The sequence below is a fragment of the Otolemur garnettii genome, unplaced genomic scaffold (genome assembly GCF_000181295.1).
Source record: "Otolemur garnettii isolate 467f Iridium unplaced genomic scaffold, OtoGar3 scaffold00096, whole genome shotgun sequence".
Classification (NCBI taxonomy): Eukaryota; Metazoa; Chordata; class Mammalia; order Primates; family Galagidae; genus Otolemur; species Otolemur garnettii.
The window spans coordinates 3,150,970-3,162,975 of record NW_003852491.1 but is presented as its reverse complement, the minus strand read 5'-3'; the positions used below and the strand labels follow the sequence as shown (position 1 = coordinate 3,162,975).

General features: G+C 44.7%; 1 protein-coding gene across 1 annotated transcript in view; it reads right to left on the bottom strand.

Moving 5' to 3' along the window:
• The window catches only part of LCMT1 (leucine carboxyl methyltransferase 1), a 59,072-nt gene extending 49,085 nt beyond the window's left edge, over positions 1 to 9,987 (bottom strand). The window contains exon 1 of the mRNA XM_003795746.3: positions 9,792 to 9,987. Coding sequence (XP_003795794.1) covers positions 9,792 to 9,904 — 113 coding nt within the window. The 5' untranslated portion in view covers positions 9,905 to 9,987. The remainder of the gene's footprint in view (positions 1 to 9,791) is intronic.
• Positions 9,988 to 12,006: the final 2,019 nt, after the last annotated feature.

Genomic DNA, 12,006 nt, shown 5'->3' with positions numbered 1-12,006 from the left:
AGGGGAATAGCTTGAGGCTCTATCTCAAAAAAAAAAAAAAAAAGACTTTGCTTCCTGCCTTCCATTTATAAACCAAGAGTGGAAGTACAGATCATTGGATAGCTGGAATAAAGACAACTGGCTAATGGTTTGGGAAAAATTAACGCTACAACCTCATAACGTTCAAACCAAGATAAATGAATGATCTAACCATAAAGGCCAAAACCACAAAAGTGGTAATGATTGGAAATGGTCTAAGAATTGGCCAAAACCCACACACCATAAAGGTAAGATTGCTGGGTTTTGCATCATAAAGATTTACAACTTCTGAATTATGAAATGCAGCGAACAAATTAAAACAAAGAGACAAGCATCAGTTTGACAGAAAGCACTGCAATAACTACAAACGTAAAGGATACTATGTCTGAAATAGAGTTCTTACAAATCAATAATGAAAATACAAATAACCAAAGACAAACAGCCCAATAGGAAGTGATATGAAGAGGGTTCACATAAAAAATGCCAACAAAACTGAGATCAAACATGCTCAGCCTCCTATGCAATAATAAACATGGAGACTCCAGAGAGTGGAAGGGGGCGGATGATGAGAAATTACTTAATGGGTACAATGTACATTATTTGGGTCATGGATAACCTAAAATTACTCACTTCCTCACTACATCCATCTACCTATGTAACAAAAGTATACTTGTTCCCCACACATAGGTACAAAAACCGATGCTCAGCCTCACTAGCAATTACAAAATACAAATTACAGAGAGCTTATTTTCCACCTGCCCGTTGGTAAATAATTGAAAAGTCTGAGAATATTCAATAGCAAGTAACTCATTCACCAGAGGCAGGAAGAGGAACTGATTGATACTTTCTTTTGAGGACCATTTTGCAACTTCTCCCCTGAAATCTACTTCACAGGAAAACTCAAAGATGCAAAAATGCTCATCACAAAACCAGAGCCACCTAAATGACAGCTAAAAGAAAGGAAAAATGAAATACAACTATGCCGTGGAACACTGTCAGCCACTAAAAAGACAGAGGCAGATCTATGTAACATGTCCAATAATTTCATTTTAGGCCAGTAGAGACAAAAGTTCACTTTTGCCCCAAAAAAAAAAAAAAAATTAAGATTTTTAAGGGGAAAAAAGGATGTGAGATTGATACACTAGTTCTAAGATTATCACCCCTGGCAGCTATTTTCTAAAATTTGATTTGCTCCTTTAAAAAAAAAAAGAAAGAAAAACAAAAAAACCCGTGATTAATTTTACTCTATTGATGGGCAAGTTATATAGCTAATTTATCTTCAATAGAATGTTCTAGCTGGAAAATGGCACATCATCTCAAGGACTAGAAAGCAGCACCTGTCTTGAAAATACTTCACATCAAAATCTCTCTGAGACAAAACTAGGAAGATGTGATTGGTATGCTGGGCTGAAGCCCTTAGTAAAAAAGCTTTTCACTTTTTTTATGACCTGCTTACGTGTCAAAAAGGAAATGTTTCGATTCATTAGAGAAATGAGATTGACTTCTATAATTTTCGTAATGAAATTTCAACCTTATAAGCCCTGGTCTGGTTTCTAGAACATACAGACCACTCAAGACAAGTAATACAAAACCAAAATTTTAAGATCTCATCAGGAAATATCATCTTGAACATTTACGTTCAGTTTCTAGTTACTTCATTAGCCATCTGACAAATAATTATTTGTGCACGTGGCCCAAAGGCAGACACCATCTGCTTGGTATCCAGTGTATACCAACAGGAGACCAAACATTACCAAGGGTGTCCAATCTTCCCCCCTACATACACACACACATAGGAAGAAAAAAAGTCCTGGGCCACACATTAAATATGCAAACACTAATGAAAGTTGATTAGCAAAAAAAGGTCTGTGCATACTTTTGCATACTGATTAGCAAAAAAAGATCTGGTGCATGATATCCACCACCACAGGTAAGCAAAAAAAGTCCTCACAAAATCAGCATACAGCCCATAGGGCACAGATTGGACATCCTTGCATTAAACCATGAAACTTCTGAACTATAATCAATCTGATCATGACAAAGGAGACTCACGGGTTATCATAAGAACATTAAGCAGGGGCTAGATCTCATCAGAGAGACTTCCTGCAGGGAGCCCCATCTTAACTAAGCCAAAAACCTTGAAGTTACCTTGGCACCCTAGTATCACTCTATACCCATTGTCAGAACCTCCTGACAGCTCCACCTTGATTAACAATGCACACAGAATCTGATGGATTCTCAGAACCTCCCCTGCTACCATCCTGATCCAAGAAAGCACCAGCCTCTCTCATGTGGGACATGTCCAAAGCCACTACGTGATTTCCCTGCTTCCAAACTTGCCCCCTGGTCTATTCTTAGCAGGGAAGGCTGAAGTGACCCTGATCAAACCCAAGTGGGTCACCTCTCTCTTCAATTCAAAATCCTCCAATGGCACCCATCTTATTTTAAGTAAAAACTGGGTCCTTGGAAGAGCCCATCATACATGGCCTACAACATCTGTCCACACTGCCTTCCAGATTCCACCCCTGCTCTTTCCTCTCACTCATCCTGCCTTTGTTGCTCCCAGAACTGGCCAGCTCCTGCCCAAGGGCCCTCCTAAGCTGTTATCTCTGCCTGGGAGATGTTTCCCCCAGACACCCCCAGGACTCAGGGCTCACTCCCTAGCCCCTGAAAGTCCTTCCTCTGCGCTGGCCTCCTTAGGCCTTCCCTGGCTGCCACATTTCAAATGACAACTCCTCCCAGCACATCTACTGCATCCACCACCATCTGACACGTCAGATACTCGGCTAACTTGTTTCCTGGTGGTTTCCCTCACTGAATCCAACACTGCGTAAGAGCTCCAGTTTCTTTCTTTTGTTCATTTCTGGGTCTGCTGTGATAAGGTGAGCACTCAATAAAAAATGATAATGACTTTGAACTAACGCCAGAGGACACATTCCAGGTAGAGAGAACAGCAGGTTCAAAGTCCCCAAGGAGGGAAGAACAGAACACCTGTGAGAGGCTGAAAGGCTAGCACAGGGAGGAAGTGATATGAAGTGAGCTGGGGGAAGGAGAGCAGGGTGGGCAGGGCGGGCAGGGCCTTGGAGACCACAGAAGGGACATCAACCTTCTCACCAGAAGGAAACCATTAAGCATGATCAAATGGGCATTAGACACATCTCTGGCTTCAGTGTGAGACGGATCTAGGGGGAGATAACAGTGAGTGGGGGAGCTTAGTTGAGGGACTAAGTGCCATAGCTCAGGTCACAAATGAGCCTGGCTTGGACTGAGATGGCATGGGAGCAAAGATGAAGGAAAGAAAGAAGATTCCTGAAATGGTACTGTATTAAATCCACAGGTCTGGCTGATTAGAACCTAATGGGAAAAGCAATTCCAAGGTGATGCTGACCTGGTTGTACCTGTGAACCCAACTGACAATGGACCTATTCACTGAGACGGGGAAGGTGGGTAGCAGCAGGGAGGAGAGCATGGGAAGGTGATCTCCAGTGCAGTTGAAGAAAGAGTGAATTTGAGATAATTCTGAGACATCCGAGTGGAGATTCCAGTTGGCGGAATCAGTCAAGGATCAGGTGAGCAGACCATGAACAGGTACCATATGCCATGCAACCAAGCTTCCTATATGGTAGCTGATAGGAAACTGAAAGGTTTTAAGTGACAGGATAAGATCTGCGATTATGAAAATCAGCCTAGACTGCAGGTAACACATTCAGAAAGTGTTACAACAGATTGTGTGAGCAGCCAGAGTCCACGCAAAAGCTGTGGCCATGGGAAAGAAGAGAACATTTTCCTTCTCCCACACAGCTACCGGGGATTTTTTCTAAAATACAAACCTAGATTACATCAGCTCTCTCAGTTAAAATCCTTCAGGGGTGGGTGCAACAGCTCACACAAGGTGGGAGGATTGCTTAGTCAGGAGTTGAAGACCAGCAAGAGCAAGACTCTGTCTGTATAAAACATAGAAAAAATAGCTGCACATGGTAGTGGGAGCCTGTGGTCCCAGGTACTTGGGAGACTGAGGCAGGAGGATCACTTGAGCTCAGAAATTAGAGGTTGCAGTGAGCTAGGATCACACCACTGCATTTGAGCTGGGGCAATGGAACAAGACTATCTCACAAAATAAATAAATAAAAAGTAAAAATCCTTCAGGATGAAACCTACATTCCTTGGGACCTTCCATGATTCATCCTCTCACAATCTTTAATTCTCTCCTGCCACCCACTCCCCATCCTTTATCAAGTTCCCCTCACACACCATTCTGTTACAGCCTGTACGCCTCTACTCATGCAAAGAAAAGGAGACCTCACCTCTGTGAGCTGGACTAGTAAGCAAGGCCTTAATGATGTTGGAAGCTGGCTGGTACACCCAGAAAGACCATGTTATTCTCCTGTTGGACATAAATGAACACCAATACAGGGCCCTGTGCAACAGCAATGACGACAGATGATATAAGATTACTTGGTAATTTTGTCTAAGCACAGACAAAAGGCTACCATGCCAACCACAAAATGTAGAACATCTGAGTGACCACACCTTCTTTACACATTCCAGTTTTAGCTCTACTCTAGCCAAACATTCTTCTAGAAAAGACAAATTGGGCTACATGATGACAGAGCAAATCACTGCTCCACTGGGGCTGCTTTCACATCACCCAGTCAAAGCCCAAATCTAAAAGGTCCAACACCTTTTTACTGACATATGCCCTATAGTCCCTCATGGAATGAGTTTGCCCTCACTGCCAAAGTACTAAATCCAACTTGTACCACCACAGATGTGTTTCTGGTGCTTTTTACTGGGAGACACTGACAACTGTAATAGAGGAAAGGATAGTTAAGCTTCTGAGAGGGAAGTGAATGGAATTTCTATATGAAGACTTCCACTTGCTATGGTAAGCAGTAGGTGATAATACCTTGAGAATAAAAAAGGAGGAAGGTAAATCAAAAGTCTGATGAAAGTAGAAAATTTTTGAATTAAGTATTCTGGGAAATGGGACAGTGAGTTGTCCAGAAAAACATATTAGAATTGCCAGGCTCTATTAAGGGCAAAGGTGAGTTTGGGTGACATGAATTCATGGCAAGTACTAAGCTACCCTGCTGTGTGATTTCTACCATCAGTATTCCAAGTCAAAATGGATAATTTGATTCAACCAGGGTTTTGGGTTTACTTTGACCAAATAGCAAAGGAGATAAAGGAACTGCCAAGAGAATTAATAAGTGGTGGTCTATCAACTTTAAGATCAACTGGCTCAGCGCCTGTGACTCAACGGCTAAGGCGCCAGCCACATACACCTAAGGTGGCGGGTTCGAATCCCCAGCCCGGGGCCGCCAAACAACAATGATGGCTGCAACCAAAAAAAAAATGGCCAAGCGTTGTGGCGGGTGCCTGTGGTCCCAGCTACTTGGGAGGCTGAGGCAGGAGACTCGCTTGAGCCCAGGAGTTGGAGGTTGTTTGAGCTGTGATGCCATGGCACTCTACCCAGGGGGATAGCTTGAGGCTCCGTCTCAAAAAAAAAAGATCAACTGAGAAAGAACAGAAGAGACTGAGTATCTAAAGGATACAGAAAACCATGGAGGTCCCCCCCCCCCAAAAAAAAGACAGGTGTAGTGGAAATAATCAACCAAGCAGCTGGGAAAGACAAAGTTGGGTTGAAGAGTATTGCATTGCTCCCTGTGAGGCAGTGTAGCATCGGGATGGAAAATCAGTATATCATGGTGGGAACAAGCCACGGAAACAGATGAGAAGAGGTAATCATTACAAACAAGGCATTCAAGAAAGTGACTGTGTAGGATGCATCCTCCACATGGATACTGAAGCCATCAAGGATGACATCAAGAACTGAAGTAGAGAGGAAAACACTGAGCCAGGCACCCAAGTCTTCAGTGAATAAGGTGAATAACAAGGTAGACCACAGCAAGGAGGAGTCACGCAGTGGGGTACAAGAGATCTCAAAGAAACAGGATAGGGAACAGCTGGGAGAGCACAAATCTCAAACCACCCCCCATCCTAAATATGCGGGCCATAGAGAACACAGGCATCACTGGAGAGGGCATCAAAAAAAGCATAGCCCTGGGACAGTGGCTGTGGCTCAGAGGAGTGGGGCGCCAGCCCCATATGCCAGAGGTGGCAGGTTCAAACCCAGCCCCGGCCAGGAAAAAAAAAAAAAGAAAAAAAGGATAGCCCTGCGGTCAGGCTTAAGCATGACAAGGGCATAATCAGGAGAGAGGGTGGAAGAGTTAGCTACCATGGTAAGTAATGAATAGACAGAAACCTAATACAGTAGAACCTCCATAGTTCCACCTCTCTACACTGACCACCTCAGGTTGACCTAATTTTCACAGATCAAACATGCACCACATGTACACATCAGTACAGGAGGCCTAGTTCCTTATGTTGACTGGTTTGTTACAGTCCTTTGGGTGGTCAACTTACAGAGAGGTTCTACTGCATATCCATTTAAAAAGCTCTAAATGGAAAGTTGGGTGAGGTGGCTCATGCCTGCAATCCTAGCACTCTGGGAGGCTGAAGCGGGTGGATGGCCTGAGCTAGAGCAAGACCTTGTCTCTAAAAATAGCCAGGCATTGTGGTGGGTGCCTGGAGTCCCAGCTACTAGGGAGGCTGAGGCAAGACAATCACTTAAGATTGCCAGCCAATCTCCCTTGGGTTGGAGTTCACACTTAAGAAGTTCATTTTTTCTGTAGTTCCATAGGAGCCATCAAGCCCCTTGATTGTGAGCTTACTTCAGCCTCCCCAGTAGCTTACAAATTGTTAAAATGAGCTGTGATGAACAGCACTCTACTTAGGGTGACAAAATGAGACTCTTTCTCCAAAAAAAAAAAAAAGTTCTAACTGATACAAGTTCATAGTGGTGATGATAATAGCTGATGAAAATGAGGGTAGTCAGACAGTAACTATCAATTTCGGGCACCTACTGTATGCCAAACACTGCAAGCACTTCACACTTAATCTTCACAACAACCAGGAGACAGATAATAGCCTCCTCAGCCCCAGGACTCTGAACTAAAGGAAGAAGCAACCTCAAACAGAAGTGACAGAACTGTAGGTGCCTGGGGAGGCTTACGGGCTTTTTATTTATTTTATTTTTCAAAAAGTAAATTTATTTCGGGTTAAGTGAGAGTACAAATAACCAGGTCCAAATATTTAATTTTGTTAGGTAGAGTCCCTCTTGCAGTTACGTCCCACACAAAAGGTGTGCCAAACCTTACGGGCTTTTTAAATGTTATTTTAGGGATTTTACGGCTTTAGCTCAGAGCAGCAGGAACCAGCCTGACCTGCAGCAACTACATTTTCAGCAACTTCAACCAAATAATACTCAGACTGGAGGGAAATCAAAACTAGTAATAATAATTTATTGAGCTTCACTTTGTGCCAGACACTACTGGTTTGAGTCAACGAGCTCATCTGATCCTCATATTCAAAAGGTAGGTTATACTTATTATCTCCATTTTTTTTTTTTTTTTTTTTTTTTTTGAGCCTCAAGCTATTCCCCTGGGTAGAGTGCTGAAACTTCACAGCTCACAGCAACCTCCAACTCCTGGGCTCAAACGAGTCTCCTGCCTCAGCCTTCCAAGTAGCTGGGACCACAGGCACCCACCACAACGCCTGGCTAGTTTTCAGTTGCAGGGATCATTGTTGTTTGGCGGGCCTAGGCTGGATTCGAAACCACCACCTTAGGTGTATGTGGCTGGCGCCCTAGCCACCTGAACCACAGGCGCCGAGCCATTATCTCCATTTTTAAGATGAAGAGCCTAAGGTAGAAAGAGAGTGATTTGCCCAGGATTCACACAGGGATCCTTATTTAATATAGTGGCTTTTGGACAAAACTGTTTAATACATTATAGTGCAGATGCAGATCACAATACCACAGAACCCAAAAGATGTTTAACTTCTCATAATCTCATTGCATGAGATTTTTACAGGAGCAAAAACCCAGTACAAAAACCTTTTATGAAATCACAGATGGCAAACATCTGTGAACTTTATTATCCAAGAGACTTCCCCCAGATAATTCTGATTCGTGAATCTGGAGGAGGTTCTGAACATCTATGTATTTTTTTAATACCCCTACCAGCTATGTTGATGTGCAGTTCAGCATGGAGACTACTGCTCTGCCTTCTTTGCAGTTCCAAACCCAACCTTCTTTTGCTGTGTTGAGATGTTTATACATCCACAGGACTATGGGAAACTGAGGCAGAGAAGACTTGAAATAACAAGACTATTCAACAGAGTGTCAAGGAAAGACATCATCTACTTATGCTATTCCTCTGTACTTTTCTTAGCAGTCTCAACTATTTTATAACCAATTTCCCTTTAAGTTTGCAAAAAAAGATTACCGATCAATTTAAATCAACCTAACACTGCTGTGCTACTGAGAATTTTATTGCTCTCCAATAATTTTAACGGTACTTCAGATTTGCTTAGAAAATGGCCAATATGAGAAAAATTATTTCTAATTCAGCAATGCTCTAGATGTGGTCAATAGCAACTGAACCCTGAAGAAAAAGCTTCACCTGGGACTGTGCTAAGCTTTTGACATATTTATTTACTTGATCGAACACCACAAACATCCAACATATGCCAGGCACTGCTGTAAGTCCTCTACTAATATTAAGTATTAATCTTCAAATCTTCACAACCACCTACAAAGTGGGCATTACCACCCCCATTCTCAGATGAGGAAAATGAGGCACAGAATAGTTTAGTAACTTGCGCGATTTTACACAACTGGTAAGGGAAAACGTGACTATGTGGCTTCAGAGTCCATGCTCTGAATGACTATGCTTAGTTTCCAAGGACCTACAGAGCAAGGCTTACCTTAAAACTTTGGTTTTCCTCACTCTACAATTCCTACATGGCACAAGCCTACTTCTCCAACCTGGAAGGCATTCCTTAAGCTAGTCTAACATACCCCTATGTTCTTAAGGTTTTGCTCCCAGCCTAAACATCACTGTCTAAATTATAAACTCTTTTCCCAGCCTGTACTTCCCAGCGCGCTCAACGGGTAATTGTAATTACGCATTTCTTGATTCATTTGTTCCCCCTCTTTTTCTCAACACCTGTTGACTTCCAGTGTGTCTGACACGTCTGTCTTGCTTATCTTGTATACCCATCATGGAATCCCCCACCAAACAGTCCAAAGTAAGGGCCTGAAATAAAGTAAACTCTCAATAGCGTTTGTTTTATGAATACATAGATGACACTCAATTCTTTTGTTTTCTTTTTCTCTGACATATACCTGTGCTGGCACCACCACCACCACCACCACCACCTAGTAGTGGAGGCAGTAAGCTACGGGCTCTGCAACTAAATATTATGTGGTCCTGGGACAAGTTATTTCCTCCTCAATGGCCTGAGTTCCAGGAGCACAACTGAGATAAAGACAACCCCCAACAGAATGTAACCTACAAAGGAGGTTGCCTCCACTTCTTCTCTACCCCCTACCGCATTATCAAGGCTAAAGTCATTATTCGTTTCACGCACGTCTTTACAGAAAGATTTTGGCTGAGATGGCCAAAATCAAGTCTGCCTGGCTCAGTGCTTTCCTCCCATTCACAGTACCCCAGGCTGCAATGGCAACATGCCTGGCAAAACCCCAGGAGCTCACAAATTATCAGGTAAATAAATGGCAGAAGCCAAGCGAGGATCGCGCAGAGTATCGCATCTGTTAGGGCCTCCAAGCATATTCACGCACAGGCCCGCCTCCCAAATAGGCCTTCACCTCGCAGGCGCCGGCCCCTGACCCCGCGCCCGGCGCGCACCTCTTGCACAGAGAAGCATCTTCACAGGTGCCGCGCACGCCCTCGTCGTCCGTGTCGCTGCTCGAGGTGGCAGTACAGGGCGGGAAAGGGGACTCCCTCAGGCTAGCCGCCATAGGAGGTGGAAGTTTGGAGGTGACTTGCCCACCAAAAACATGAAGCGGAGGTTTACAGACAGCAGGGCCAGGAACCAGCTTCAAAGGAGCAGGCTCCACCCACTCAGCTGTCGCGACGCAGTGACGCCAAACGCGACCCAGGAGCCTTAGCGCTCATTGGCTCTTCTGCACTAACGCTCATTGGGCAATTTCTCCGCCCGCGCAGGAGCTGCTGGGACGACTATTTGGCGCGGTCCACAAAGCCCGGAATTTCCCCGAGGGTGGGGGCGGGAAGACACGCGAGGAAAGCCGCACTGCTTTCTGGGAAGTGTAGTCTTAGGTGTCTGGGGAGGCCACCTGGCGACCCAACTGAAACTTTATAACTAGAATTAAGTGAGCGCTGAAAAGCTAGCTGTGTTCTCTCTAGCGGAGAGTAGAGAATCCAGCCAGAACAAATGCGTATAAGTTGTTACATTCAGTCAAGGTTCAGTATCATCGAACAATTAAAAGAAAACAAATTTATATTTGAGACAGAGTCTCACTTATGTCGCTCTCGGTAGAGTGCTGTGGCATCACAGCTCACAGCAACCTCCAACTCTTGAGCTTAAGTGATTCTCTTGCCTCAGTCTCCCGAGTAGCTGGGACTACAGGCGCCCGCCACAACGCCTGGCTATTTTTTAGTTGGTTGTCATTGTTGATTTTAGCTTGCCCAGGCTGGGTTCAAACCCGCCAGCCTCGGCGGTGTATGTGGCCGATGCCGTAACCACTGTGTTTTGGGCGCCTAGCCTCAAAGAAAAATTGTCTCTGTCGGGGACAATGCTAAAGTCTTTGCACACAGAATTTCCTTTGACATCTTGGAGAGCCTCGAATGCCCAAACAAGATCCCGCCCTTCTCTGCTCCCACACAGCTAAGTGACCCTCATTATTACAGGGATCAGACAGTGGAGGAGGAATTATTCAGACAAGTCAATCACACCCTTCCATGGGAACCAGAGGTCATCCTACGTTTTGTTACTACAAAGCCTCCAACAGGCCCTGCTTGTTCACTATGTAATGCAGTGCAACCCCATGTGTCCCTGCATGGTGTGCAGTGTCTTCCTCTCCTGGGCTATGAGTATATGTGACTAATAAACTGCTATTGATTGCACCTGTCTAGTGTCAGGTCTGGTGTGTTCATCTATTCCCACATCTCCACAGTGGGAGTTCCTCCCCCATGAATGAAGTGAAGAGGTGATAAAGTCAACACTTGGCACCACCAAGGGAGGGTCTCATCCTTGACTAAGGACACCTAAGGAGCTTTAACAAACTGTTCCTTTGCTGCTAATTAACTGGTTTTATATAAGGCAGCACTGACTGTCTACAACATAACTGCCTCTTGTTGGCCAGGTTGCACTTCAGCTACTGAGTTCTATTATGTCAGGGAGGTGTCATCTCTTCCCACCCTAACTAATGTTAACTGACTATATATCCTGGTGCAAAGTGCCATCAGGTGGCCTGTATCAGCCAGGTGTTCTCTGAAGCTTCCACGTGGGGGCAGCAACAATACAACACCCTACTTGCTAGTGTTTGAGTTCCACCCACTAGGGGTCAGGCAAGAGCTCTTTGGTCACTGCGTCTAGCCTCATGATCATCACTGGCTGGTTGGGGCAAAAGCAGCACAATCCTGGGGACAACCTTCGTGTTTCTGGAGTGGAAAAAGTCCGCCCCCAGGGAAGATTTGAGAATGGCTCTCTGGTAACCTCCTACAGTTGTTGTTCGGGTGAGGGTAGTGATGTTTCCTGTGGTCCTGCTTCCCTGGCTGCTGTCCTGTACTCTCCTGACCCCAAGAGGTACATGTCCATGGCAGTTGATGGCCCAGACGCTGATAATAAAAACCAAAACTGTCAGTCCAGGTGCAGTGGCTCATGCTTGTAATCTTAGCACTCTGGAGGCCAAAGCAAGTGGAGTGCTTGAGCTCAGGAGTTCGAGACCAGCCTGAGCAAAAGTGAGATCCTGTCTTTACTAGAAAAACTAGCCAGGCGTTGTGCCAGGCACCTGTAGTTCCAGCTATTCAGGAGACTGAGGCAAGGGGATCTCCTGAGTCTAAGAGTTTGAAGTTGCTGTGAGCTAGGAGGCCACAGCAC